The sequence below is a fragment of the Neopsephotus bourkii genome, unplaced genomic scaffold (genome assembly GCF_033783945.1).
Source record: "Neopsephotus bourkii isolate Nb327-2 ecotype Australia unplaced genomic scaffold, CSIRO-AGI_Nbou_v1 NB_756, whole genome shotgun sequence".
Lineage (NCBI taxonomy): Eukaryota > Metazoa > Chordata > Aves > Psittaciformes > Psittacidae > Neopsephotus > Neopsephotus bourkii.
In genome coordinates this window covers 2,650,134-2,664,835 of record NW_026901254.1, presented here as the reverse complement: position 1 = coordinate 2,664,835, position 14,702 = coordinate 2,650,134, and the positions used below count along the sequence as shown (strand labels likewise).

Below are 14,702 nucleotides of genomic sequence, written 5' to 3'. Positions count from 1 at the left end.
AAAGTGCTGTTTGCATCAGCATAAATGACTACTTGAAGTATAAAGCTACAAACATTTGGATCTCTCAGTAGTCAGAAATTAAGTGCTTGGAATTTAGAGAAAATGCATCTTCTATAAAGTATACATGCAAACCTATATGCCTAGCACCACTTGACAAAAAACATATACTGTATAGATTTGTATCTTAAAACACATAAACCTATCCATCAAATTAATATAGGTAAAAAAAAAAAAGGATCACTAAGGAACAATGGCAGTCAATGAAAAAATCTTACATTTTTCTTCAAACTAGGAGGAGTAATTTCACCAAAAACATCAATATGACAATTCTGGTAAGCCATGTCTTGCATAAATGAGATCTTGCTTCAAGTGAGGTGCAAACTCTGCTAAGAAGCTATCCAAGAATAGCGTAACAACACGAACAATATCTTAAAAATCTTCCTCATCTAAACAGGTGTGTTTTGAACAGTCTATCATTTTCTGATAGCATGTTTTGAACATTCAATCATTTTTACTAGACTTTCCTCTTCTTGCCACATAAATGCTTTCCAGAGTGCAATGTTCTGTATTCTGTGTGCCTTTATTATATAAAAACTAATAAAATGTGTATGAAATTCTTTTTTGTTGCATAATAACAAAGAACGAACATTTTAAAGTGATCTAGTCTTTCAAAATCAATTTAGAATCTGACTTGAAGTGATCAGAATTGGCTATTCAACTTTAGTTTTTACTGAAACCTCCTTATTTGAAATATCATTTTGCTATGTTACTACTGTAAAATAACTGATATAAAACATAGCTGTGACTTAAAGTACAAAATTCATAGTAATAAAGTTTCTGCCCTGTTATGTTATTTGTAGCCATTTCCTTACCTCTTTTATCACTAGCAAGAGAATAGATGCAATTAAAAACTTGAGTGATATCTTATAAATTGTCATCAAATGACATATTGCCATTTTGTGTCATTTTGTAAGTCATAGAAATTAAAAAATGCAAATTTAGAGGATTCTAAATGAGCCATAGGCTTACATTATTTAGCATGCCTTACTGAAAATACTACTGAAACAGTTCTTTGTTCATTGAGGCTGGAAAGAAACCCAGGGAGAGAGACAGAATCACAGAATCATAGAATAGTTAGGGCTGGAAAGAACCTTAAGATCATCTAGTTCCAACCCCCCGCCCATGGGTGCCAGGGACACCTCACACTAAACCATGTCACCCAAGGCTCTGTCCAACCTGGCCTTGAACAACGCCAGGGATGGAGCATTCACAACATCCCTGGGCAACCCATTCCAGTGCCTCACCACCCTTACAGTAAAGAACTTCTTCCTTATAGCCAATCTAAACTTCCTCTGTTTAACCCGTTACCCCCTGTCCTATCACTACAGTCCCTAATGAAGAGTCCCTCCCCAGCATCGTTACAGGCTCCCTTCAGATACTGGAAGGCTGCTATGAGGTCTCCCCGCAGCCTTCTCTTCTCCAGGCTGAACAGCCCCAACTTTCTCAGCCTGTCTTCATATGGGAGGGGGTCCGGGTTGATGGCGACTTCAATATAAGTCAACAGTGTGCCCTGGCAGCCAAAAGGACCACTCATGCCCTGTGGTGCATCAAGCACAGCATCACTGGCTGGGCATGGGAGAGGACTGTTCCACTCTACACTGCACTGGTGTGGCCCCATTTCAAGTACTGTGTGCAGTTTTTGGGTGCCTCAATATAAGAAGGACATCAAACTATTCCAGCATGTTCTGAGGAAGTGACCAAGATGGTGAAAGGTCTCAAAGGTAAGACTTAGGAGGAGTGGCAGAGGTGACCTGGCTGTTCAGCTTGGAGAAGGCTGAGGTGTGACCTAACTGTACTCTACACCTTCCTCAAGTAGGGCAGCGGAGGGGAAGGTGTTAATTCCTCTCTGGTGACCACTGAAAGAACATGAGGAAATTTAATGAAGCTTCCTCAGGGGAATTCCAAGTTGGACATGAGGAAAAGGTTCTTCACTGAGAGGATGGTTGATCACTGGAACAGGCCTCCCAAGCAAGTGGTCACGGCACCAAGCCTGTCAGAGTTCGAGGACTGCCTGGACACTCTATCATGGTTTAATTTCAGACAGTGCTGTGAGGACCAGGGAATTGGACTCAGTAATCTTTATGGGTACCTTCCAACTTGAGATATTCTATGATTCTATGATTTATTCAATTCTTTATTAAATGGCATTTTTCTGCATTTCATTTGTGAAAAAGTAGATAATTGTACATCATTTAATAAAATTCACCAGTACAGAAAACACATCAATGAAATAATCATGAATGATTACTTTCATAGATACATACTTCGGATATTTTGGAAACTATTAGTATGAGGAGTTAGCTAAGTGGCTTTTTAACATAAGACTCTCAAAATTACCATTTTAAAATGTCTTACTGACAAAAACCTAAAAACAAGCCATAATATATCAATGCCAAGTTTAAAAATAAATTTTAGTTTATCAATGCCAACTCTCAAGCTGCTAAACTGCCAGATTCATAAAGACCAAAAACATTGCTAAGTGTTACAATGGTGTAGCATTACACATTCATCAGATAACTCATTGATCTAATCAAGTTCCAACTGGCAGCAAGGTTTTTAATCATCAAAACATTCACCTCTACTTGCTAATCTTCTTGAATATTTTAGTTTTTTTATAGGCTTTACTTTGAAAAGGTAAACGTCAACACCTGTGCTTCTTTTCTGTGTTTTAAGAAATGGAAACTTGTAAGAAGGGTGGTTTTTTTTCTATCATCACTTGAATCCAGATGTACCACATCCCAGATAAGTGCTCTAATCAGTGTGCCTCCCCTTCTCAATTTCTTTCTTTGCTGTTGATCAACTTCACATAAATTAAATATTCATTAAACCATGCATCTAAGATGAATTTTCTTACTCTCTCCAGGGTTTTCAAAGGACACTTCAAAATAATTTGGATTGCTCTCTAAGTAGAATGGGATTATTTTGTTACAATTTCAGAAATAATTGTAGTTTATGAAAATAGTGTCTATTTCATGTATATTAAAAAGTCAGATTTCTCACTTCAAGTTAATAGTATGTACAAAATAAAAACACAGAAATTGTTGCAATTTGTTTAGGCACCTGTGGGCACCCACTGCAGCTGCAGCACTGCTTTGAACATATTAGCATTGACATTTCAGTGACTGCAGTGGGTTTGTCCGTAGTTATTTGCCCTGACGATCCTGGAATAAGTGGAGCAGCCTTGTAATTCCTGGGGCTTGACATTGGCTTGCAAATTTCTTTGCAGATGCTGTGCTCTACCTTAGCAACCTTTAAAAATTTTATTTATCCTATCATATCAGTTTCATATACTAGAAAGACCTGTTCCCCCACCATCCACTCTGGAGAGGAAATCTGATCTATTAGTCAAATATGTTATAAATTTCAAATAAAACAGAAAAAGTGGTAGACAAAGTATTTGCTAATCTGGCAGAAAAGTTCAGTTATTAACTGATAGTACATCCTTTAGCAAACTTAAAATCAAAACCCCAGTTCGGTCACCTTTTTAATGCAAAAAAACTAAGAGAGGATAGCCAGACTAAGAAGTTCAGAAATTAATCAACAGTCTGCAATGTCATACTCTTTCTCCCACAGAAATGAAAGATCAGTCTTCTGGATATCTTGTTAAGACTCTCTACTTTTTCCAGTTAAGTATCCTAAAGTGTTTTGCAGTGATATGATAACACTTCACTTGAGAATATATTTTTAGTGCTGATAATGATCCCTTAAAATAACAGTTGATAACAATTTAATAGTAAAGCCCTGATTTTGAATGAAAAAGAGAAAAGGCTGAATTCTCTCAGGGTAAATTAATGACTTCTGCAGATTTCACATAATAATTAGGAAAGTTAATCCAATTATTACCAAAAGTCCACATGCAGATGTGACATCCTTCATCTTTTTATTACCACCCTGGGGTCTGTTTTTCATTTTTAGTAAATCACTGTATCTTCCTCTGATGTTAAGTCTGCTTATGTTCCTAAGGGTCAGACTGAAGTCCTCTCTCATTCTTTGACTTTATCATTTTGGATACCTTCACCATGTTTTCATTGTGCTGCTCATTAAATTTTTCGCTTTTTGGTCCTGTCTTATAGTCAGTTTATGGCACAGATCCAGTTTGATCTGGCATCTTTTAATTTTTCTGTCAGGTCTATTAATACTCACATGTCAGAACACTATGTGTAAATATATATAAACTTACACACATGCACATATACAGAAAAAACCAAAATGAATGTAGCTGCCTCCATATCTGTTGCATCAGATCTAGCCAGTCCTGCACAACTGTGTAAGAATTTACACAGTATAACCTATCTGCTTTTCCAGAAACACTTCTTTGACTTCTTACTTGACAATTCACAATGAGTTTCAGTCAAATTTCATCTCAATGTCAATATTGTAGCAATTCAGATTATTCTGAAAATGAACAAAATTGCTTGGGCAGGAATATGCTAAGACACTCTAAAAAACAGATTTGGGAAAATAGTCTCGCTTTATCATGTAATGCAACATCAGTAAGCAGAATTATTAGGACATGTTCTTTTCCTTTACCTCTCTTTTTTCTAAATTTGTTTATAAACATGGATAAATGATGGGATCAAGACATCTTTTTCTCCTCCTTAAACTTATAAAAACTTACAAAATCGTATTTGTCTGAACCACAGAGGCTGAGAAGAAATTTAATCAGAGAATTACTTGCTACCTCAGAAAGCAAGGAAAACACCAAAAAATGCCAATTTCTCTATGCTGGATGGTTTAAATATATCAGCTCTGAATCTCTGTAGTTAGCTCCTTTCTACCTCTATCTATTCGAAGAACACTTTCTTCAGTATCTATTATTCACCAAAGTATTTCTTAAATAGTATTTTTTAAATCCAGAATTGATTAATTATTATTTGACCCTTTTGGACCTTTCTGACATATAATCTCTTTTTCTGGTTTGTCTTCTTTATTTATTCTTCATTTTCCCTCCAATAATTGGGTATCTTTTTACTGATAACATATTACATGTTCTTCCTCTCACAGCTATTTTTACTGTAAGGAATAGCTTACCATTGTAGTATCACTAATCCAATTTGTATTGCTAGTGTTAGTCTCACAAAAACCTAGACTCATGCAACTATAATCAACTAGGATTCTCAAAATTACTGAGAATTGAGAACTGAATTATACAAAGTTTGTTTAGAAGTAGTCACACACCATAAATCAGCTACTAGTGGAGTTACTGCAGTGAATGAAATTAACTTGCAAAATGTTTCAGACTTGTACTTCACAGTATTACAACCTCAAAATAAAGAAGGCAAATGTTTTGGGTTACACTATTAAGGTAGCCAAGAATGAGAAAAGAAAGACCTTTGTTATTCTCAGGACAAACACCAGAACAGAATTTAGGTGGGCCATCGATTCTCCCTGTCAGCTCTTGCAAGCCACCTATGTGGTTTTGCAGCCACCACATAGCAGCTGCTAACAGCAGAAAAGTCCATGGCTGCTCTTACCATATGAAAAAACAGGACTAAGTTTTAATAATTACCTCATCTTTTCAGAATTTGCCTTTGAACTTTTCTTTGGAGGTTGTTTTCTGCTTTTGGGGACTGTTTTCTATCTTTTTCAGTTTGGAAGTTGCCAAATTTTCACACAGCAAAAATCATTAAGAGAAAACAGAAAATAAGAATAAAAAGATGAAGCCAATGTCTCAATGTCTTGACAGCCAAATTATCTAAACCTTCTAAAAATGCCATTGACTGCACCTTTATTTCTGTTCAGATTTTGTTCTAAGCCATCAATAAATCTGTGGTACAGTTCAGCTCCAGCACCCTCCGCATAGCTGTATTTTAAGGCAAGAACTTCTGAAACTGAGTAGCAGTCAGAGAAACAAAACAGCAGATATGAGTCACACCTTCCTGGAGGATTAGTAATTCACTAGGATTTTTTCTAGCAGAAACGGCATTTGTACAGTTAGACAATGTACAAATTAGTGGACACCAGCTTCTTAATGCTTCTGAAAAACACTAAGCAACAAAACTGAAGTAAACAGTAATTTGCTAGCATCATCAAAACTGAGGAAACATATCAGTTTCCTTATTATCATCACAGAGAACAGATCATTATTTTTTTTGTATACAACCCATGTATCTTTATTTAACTTTGCTGCATTACCTTGCATGGATGCCATGAAATTAGTTCATGATGACAAAAAAGAATAATATCATCGAGAAACAAAACTCTAACAAAAGGTGCTTTCATGGAAAAGACCAAGATTCTTAGAAAAACAGTAAGGGAACCTTTCTTGCTTGAAGACATAGTGAATGGAAAGGCTACCTCATGGCATGTGTTCCAGGCTGATAAAATGAAACAAAATAAGGAATATTTAAAATACCTAGCCAAATCTACTTTCCACATGAACCCTTAAATATTCACTGTGGGAATGGCTCAGATCACATAAATTATTAACTGTTACATAACTCTGCTGTTGTGGTATTCATTTCTTCACAGAAAGTACATAGAATTCTTTGGATTTCATCTAAGTTCTACACAAGGCTTAGCCCCCTGCTTGAGTTTTTATAGGTTAAATTGAGTTTTAATAAATTAAATTCAGAGTTGCAAATTATGAACAAAATTTCAGTCCTGTTAATAGACATCTGTATTCAGTGCACATCGCCAAAATGGGTGTATCATCAGAAACAGAACAAATATTTAGTAGTTGTTGATGACACCACATGTACATTTTTCTGAAACATGATTACTACCACTTATTAGGACGAAAAACCCATCTAAGGTCAGAGAACTGAAAAACAGAAAATTTTTGTTTTCTTCTTTTTTCAAAGCACTAGTAAAAGAAATTTTTGTAGCATACTGACTTAAATCAAATCCAAACAACAGACATGACCCAAATTGCTGTCAGTTTATTATTATTATAAATTTTTGTATTTATTTGGAATACACAAATTTATAAAATATTTCTTTGCTGTGAGGAATTACGTTATAAGACCCTCCAGCCACAAGAAACCTACAGAGACTGCTATAGAAGACAACTACCCCTGACCTTGTGATGAAGACATGGGAAAGGCAAAGCACTCCACATTCCCTTTGCTTCTCTCCTCATTAGCAAAGGCTGTCCTCAGGCCTCCAAGTTCTTAATATAATGGAGAACTTTTGGGGAGAAAAGTAGCAGCTATAGCACAGGAGAAACAATACAAGGAACTACAGAAGTAATAAGGATATGTGCATGTTTGTGGTACTTAACAGTATGCAAGTAAGGGTTCTTGGTGTGCCACAGTGCTCTGTATCATCTTTGAAAAGTTGTGACAGTCAAGAGTGATTCCCAATGACTGGAAAAAAAGATAATTTTTAATTTATAATTTTCAAAAATCCCTAGGATCCTAACAACTGTGTATCAGTCACGTTCACCTCAGACCTCCAGAAAATTGTGGTGAAACTGTTTATGAAAACTATTCCCATTTACATTTAGAAAGTAAAAAAAACCCCAGCAAACAACAAGAACAACAAAGCACTACCAAAACGTCATCAATATATTTAATCTGCTGATTTAATATTGCCTTAATATTTTAAAGATACTTCATGTCTTTATTTTTACCTCTGCAAAAAGGAACTGGAAAATCCCATGATGCACCATTTCCAGGACTCACAATACACGTCAACATGGCATGGCCTTCTAGTATGTAACCAGAGATACAGCTATATCGAATTTTATCTCCAATGTTGAATCTTGTTCCATGAAGTACTCCTTTAGGTATTTCTCCTGGGTTGCCACAAGTATGACTAGGTAATACTGTCAAAAGAAAAAAGGAAAAATATTACAGTGAAAGTCTGCAGAATAAGGTAATAAATACTGGTCAATTGTAATTAAGTAATTGCTTTTATTATTGTTATTTAAAAAAACAGTATTCCTTATACAAATAAGGCAAAATTAGGCTATGGAATGTACTTTCACAACAGATTTCAGTTTATAATAGACATCTTTACTTTCAAAGCTAATTTCAGAACTCAGTTCTTGGTTTAAGAGCACCTCATTTAAGTTCTTTACAGATCTGTTTTCAAACAAAGTATCCTGTAAATCCTGCTGTTTTTCCCAAAACTCTAGCTGAAGTAAAAGAAGGCCTTATTTAATTCCTTTTTTAAATACTGCAAAAAACATTTATGCAACATCATTATGGATCCAGGCAGTAGAAGGCACTTTATGTACAGTTTCCATTTTAGTTGATAGAATAGTAATTTAAAAGAATCCAATAATTAACTGCTTTCTGACAGTAAATTAAAGTCTATGGTATATTAGGAAGTTAGTTTTTTCTGCATATTTTCAAATTACTTGGGTTCTGCAGAACAAATTAAGTCAATACTTGCTAACAGAAACAAAATTGGAAGGTAACTATGACTAAGCAGGTAATCTTGGGTTGATATTAATGGACATACTTATTTTCTTTTTTATTGCATAAAGTTGCTACCATTTGTAAGTATTAGTTATTTGGAAGAGGTTGGCTTAACTATTTATCATTTTAAATATACTCCTCCACCTAGGAAAAAACAAAACAGTGTGTTGGCGAGGAGGAAAGTGCAATTGTTTTTGTTCTCTGTCTCATCTGAAAGTTATTAATAGCATGCAATTCCTTTCATTGAAGTAGCACAAATTAAAATTCTTTAATTTCCTCTATAGCAGAACAAATAAGTGCAGGAAGCTGAAATATGTCATGAACAGAGCCCCAAAGATAAAAGTGTTTAGCAAAGAAGTGGTAGTCTGAAAAGCTCACATGTAATTCAGGTATCATTTTATTAACCACATATTTCATAGACAAATGCTTTCACTCTGTGTTTCTTTTCTTACTCTACCCATCTACAGAACAAACATAACCATACTAACCTCACTAGCCTGCATGTTGAGAGGACTAATTACTCAATACATGGACATCTTCAGCGTGCTGTGAAGCATTATATCAATATATCAATGCTAATTAAGCCCCATTATATCATGAAAGTCCAGTTACTGAATGGACATCCTTAATTCATTACTCAGTCACAACGGCATTTGAATGATCATGATTACACTTATGACCCAAATTATATAAGATTTTGAAAAGGCAAAAAACCACAGAAATTAAAAATTAAGAGATAATGCTTTCACTTACAACATCCTTTTATGAGAAAACTCCCCTAATCTTCTATAAACATTAACAAGGTAACGAAAGCCACATAACACTAATGCATGATGAGCTAGATGAATGTTCTACCAATGTTGCAGACCAGAGATCGAAGATTTCTGTGAATTACAGAAACTATTGAAGGTTGCCGACTGCATAGCTACCAAAGATAGAAGCAAACAGCAAGATTCTGACTTCTCTTGTGCTGTTTCAGCAGCCTTAATGGAATAGCATATTTACTTATATATGCTCATTGGAAAGAGAGTCAGTGTTTGACTGACATATATGAGAATGAATACGTATAAAATAAAGTGATTTTAAGACACTGGAATAATTGGAATAAAGATATTAATTTACATTCCAAAAAGTTGGCAACAATGTTCTATCCCATGCTACAGCATATATTGCTATATGCTAGTATATGCCTTATTTCACTATTAAAAACACTACCTCTCTCTTGACAAATTTTTCCCCTTTTTGCTGCTTTAGTCATGGTAGGTTAATACAGGTAATTCTGCAAGACAAGTCAAACAAATAAAAATTTGTTGCATGCTTTAACACAGGATAATACCTGCATTTGAAACAGGAATCTCTCTTTTATTTTCAAATTAACCATCCTTGTTTCAGCTTGGTCAGAGTTAATTTTCTTCCCAGTAGCTGCTGCAGTGCTGTGTTTTGGCTTTAGTCTCAGAACAATCCTGATAACACACCAATGGTTCATTTGTTGCTAACTAGCACTTATCCTGATCAAGGACTTTTCATTGTCTCATGCCCTGCCAGTGAGGAGGGGCACAAGAAGCTGGAAGAAAGCAGAGACAGGACACCTGACCCAAACTAGCCAAAGGGATATTCCATACCATAGTACATTATTCCCAGTATATAAACTGGAGTGAATCACCTGAAAGGAGTCAATTGCTGCTTGGCTTGGGCTGGGTATTTGTCAGGGGGTGGTGAGCAACTGCATTGTGCTTCACTTTTCTCTCCTGGTCTTTACTAAGCTCTCCAGTTCCTATTGTTGCTGTTATTATTACATTTTAATTGTTAAACTGTTCTTAACTCACAAGTTCTCTTTTTTTATGATACTACTCCACATCCCACTGGGCGGTCAGGGGACTTAAACCACAACAAAACATTTTTACATGCAAACACTGCAATAAGTAATTTCATCAGAAGATCTGGTATATGCATCAGTATTCCCACAAACCAGATCTCAGCATTTATTTTTATAATTAAGTATACTATCTGGGGAAAAAAAAAAGAAGAAGAAGTGTCTTTCTTCAAAGACACTATGATTTCTAATTAACTGCTTTCCCAAGGAAAACACATCACAGCAAACCTACATCTGCCATATATGTGTGACAACTGGCATTGGCTAACTGCTGAAATTCTATTGCAGTAAATCAGTCTTCTATTTGCAAAAAAAAAGGTCTCCTACAATATGATGGTTTTCACTCTATCTGTCAAGAACCCCAGGAAAAAATGGGACTTTGCATTCTGAAACTGGCATGCATTTTACCACAACCTGCTAAAAACCAGTAAAAGTTGATTGACCTAAGAATGACCATGTACAATATTACATGCAACAGTTCACAGGATTGTCAAGATCAAGCATTAAACTACATTATTTATGCGCTTTTCTAAAACTGTGATTTAAGTATATTGAGGTAGCAGAACAATTTCATCTGCACAGACTTCACTGCTTCTAGTCTGGACCTGAGTTGAATTATACTTTGAAGGCTCCTAAAAGTAATCAGAATAGTTTAAATTTTGGATTATGGCAGTTCTAGCTGACCAAAGCTATCATATGCAAAGGTTAAACATGTCCATCAAAGTACCATTCAGACACTCAATATGACAATGAATCCAGGAGAACACAATGGATTTTTTTCCCCCTCAGATGTTACTATCATGACCTAGACTGCAAAGATTGCCTAGAGGCCTTAACAGGGAAAGCCTCACACTGTGTATGTCACTTAAAGGTAACAGTTTCAAGTTTCTGTGAATCAGTTGCTCAGTTTTCACATGTCAGTGACCCACATGGCAGCTGGAACTTGACAGCAGGCATTCAGAAAGTAGCTTAATTGAAATTAAGAAAAATGGGAAGTGAAAAGAGGAAAGGAAGGAGCAAGGTACAAGTTTTTCCATCACTTATTTCAATAGCTTTACAAGATATTTCAAGGATACATGTGATTTGCTCTTTTTCCTGTTCTTCCTGAAATAAGTGGAAAAGCTTTCCAGACTGAACCTAAGTTCAGCCAAATGCAAACTTGCCTGCTTTTTGCTGTTCCATATTCCCTCTGTTACAGACCCCCTGTATGTTTCCCACCACAGCCTTCTCACATTGGTAGCTACAGGCAAAACCACACCAAAGCATAAGCTAGGAGGAAGTCACAGAGTCTCCTAATACACTTGCGAGTTTTGGAATCACAACATCGGAAGGAATTTCTGTGGAGAAAATCAGGGATACAAAAAAATTCAAGGCATGTATCAGGATGTGTAATACGCATGATGCATAGCTCATGACACCCTGTCCACGCGGCTACAGGAAGTGGTATATACAGTAGTTTCATGCATAAATAGAAGATACGCGTACAATTGCATTCTAGAGAAACAGAAGAAGAAAACACTTTTTGAGAAGTATAATAACTATACTTATTATGAAAACAGAACAAAATAAGCTAACAAATGGGAGAAGAAAAAATGCTACATTTTCTTGTGAGAATGGCACTGAAACTAGTTTCTGCTCCAACTCAGAAAAGCACCATTTAAAAAGGTGCTCACATTTCGGAGGGGTGGGGGGGGGATAATAGTCTTCCAATCTACCAAACTAAAAGTGCTGTATTGAACAAAAGATGGACTTAGAAATATGCTTATATGTATGTGCATATAAAAGTACTTTCTTTAATAAATCTGTTCTGGAAGTAATGTTTCTTTCTTTAGGTGCAAGTAATGAAATTTGCTTTAAAAACTAATTCCAAAGAGTTCTGTAGAACTGTATCTGCCATTCCTACCTAGAAATAGACTACAAAATCAATATATTTGACTTTTTTTTTAGTTTCTAATGTCTTACATTAAACTCCATTAGGGTGCATTTTGACCTTTCTTTTTTTAAGTAATTCCAAATACTAAATCAATTGAAAAGCATGTAATATTTCACTGTCAACTTATTAAACAACTTTGTCCTTTCTACTTCCAGGAGCTATGCACAATGAATAGTTAATTGATCTACCAGTGCCGATTTTTACATTAGTATGGAACACTGTAGATGCATGTAGGTCATTTGTTAGAGGACGATAACACGATAGAAACTGCACAGGCCTACCCTTTGCAAAATTCTTCTTTACTCTGAAAACCAGCATGGACTACAGTCTTGCCTTCAGGAATATAGCACTTTTTGGAATGCAAAAGAGACGCAGAAGCTAGAGCAGGTTGCCCAGGCCATATCTGTTTCTGGTTTTAGTATCTCCATAGATGAAGACTCCACAGACTCTCTGGGCAACATTTTGTAGTGTCCCAGCAACCTCACAGAATAAATAAATAAATACTAAAATACATATATACTGAAAAAAAAGCTATGTGTTATGTTTAAATGGAATTTTCAGTATTTCACTTTGTGCCCATTGTCTTCAATCCTGCCAGTGACCACTGTGAGAGTCTGACTTCATCATCTTTACCCATCCCTAGATAAGGGAATATACACACCTCAGAAAGATTCTCTTGAGCATTCTCTTCTTCAAGCTGAACAATCCCAGACACCTGTGTCTCTCCTCAAATCAGATGTGCCAAGCCCTTAACCATCTTTGTAGACCTTTGCTGGACTCAATTCAGTATGTCCATGTTTCTTTCTTGTACTAGGGAGCCCAGAACTGGGCACAGCACTCCAGGTGTGGCTCACTAGTGCTGAGTAGAAGTGAACAATCATCTCCCTCAACCTGCTTTGTAACAAGGGCATATTGCCAACCTGTGGTGAACAAGATGTCCACAGGTTCTTCTCTGTAAAGCTGCCTTCTAGCTGGTTGGCCCCCTTTTGTTACTGTTGCCTAGGGCAAGACTTCAGATTTCATTTTAATTTTCTTTGAATTTCTTTTCATTGAGCTCTGTGAGACTTCTGTTTGTCTATTTCTCCATCCTGTTAATATCCCTTTGAATGGCAGCCCAACCATCTGGTGTATCAGCCATTCTTCTAAGTTTTGCATTACCTGGAAACTTGCTGAGAATGAATTCTGTTGTCCAGGTCATGTCATGTTAAACAGTACTGGGACCAGTAATAACTCCTTTTGTACTTCAACAGTGACAGACCTAGAATAAACTGAATATCTTTTCCAGATTTTAACTTCCAGTTCAACACTAGTCTGTAAGATCCAACATGGAGTCTAGAATCATAGAATCAACTACATTGGAAAAGACCTTTAAGATCAATTAACCCAGAATTGCCAAAACCACCACTGCACCATGTCACTGAGGGCCTCATCTACATGGGGTGATTCCACCACTATCCTGTGGTGGAATACTCTGTTCTAATATCTAATCATCCGCCTGCTCTTGCAACTTGAGGATTTCATTCTTGAAGAGTGTCCAGCCTTCTGGACCCCTTTGTCCTTCAGTTTCCTCAGGAATTCTGCAACCAGTGTCCTGTTTAACAGGACAAAGTCAGCCCTCTAGAAGCCTAAGGTGAAGATTTTGTTAATGTCCTTTCTGAGTTTTCCAAGGATTGAAAATTCAATCATTTTGTGATTGCTTTGCCCGTGATGGCCTCCAACCATCACATCACCCACTAGTCCTCTGTTTGCAAACACCAAATCCAGCCAGGCATCTCCCCTAGTTGGCTCACTAACCAGCTGGGTTAGGAAGTTATCTTCCACATCCTATAAGAACCTCCTGGATTGTTTCTTCTCTGCTCTACTGTACTACCAGCAGACATCTGGAAGGTTAAAGTCCCCCATGAGAACAAGGGCAAGCAATTGTGAAACTTCTCCCAGTTGTCTGAAGAATGCTTTATCCGTAGCTTCATCCTGTCTAGGTGGCCCGCAACAGACTCCTACCAGGGTATCTGCTTGGCTGGTCTTCCCCCTGATCTTCACCCACAAACATTCAGCCTTCTCACAACACTGAGTTCAAGGCAGATGACACACTCCCTGACATACAGTGCAACCCCACCACCTATTTCCCTTGTCTATCCCTTCTGAAGAGCCTGTAGCCATCTACTGCAGCACTCCAATCATGTGAATCATCCCACCATGTTTCTGTGAGGGTATGTCACGATTTCCCTGCTGCACAATGGCTTCCAGCTCCTCCTATTTGTTGCTCATGCTGCAGTGATCCACTATGGGGAATCAAGCCTAACAATCTGACAGATTGCTTTATGTGACGAGATGACTGGCTTCAAGGAATAGGGGAGAGCAGAGGATGTTGTCTACCATGACTTCAGCAAAGCCTTTGACAAGGGTCCATAGTAGTCTTGTAACAGATCCAGTGGAGCATTAAATGGATAACTGGACTCTAAAGCAGGAG

General features: G+C 36.7%; 1 protein-coding gene across 2 annotated transcripts in view; it reads right to left on the bottom strand.

Annotated features, from left to right (window-relative positions):
- Positions 1–14,702, bottom strand: part of CSMD1 (CUB and Sushi multiple domains 1) — a 1,128,271-nt gene that overhangs the window by 562,301 nt on the left and 551,268 nt on the right. For both annotated transcript variants that reach the window (XM_061354960.1, XM_061354961.1), the window contains exon 4: positions 7,634–7,828. In XM_061354960.1, coding sequence (XP_061210944.1) covers positions 7,634–7,828 — 195 coding nt within the window. The remainder of the gene's footprint in view (positions 1–7,633; positions 7,829–14,702) is intronic.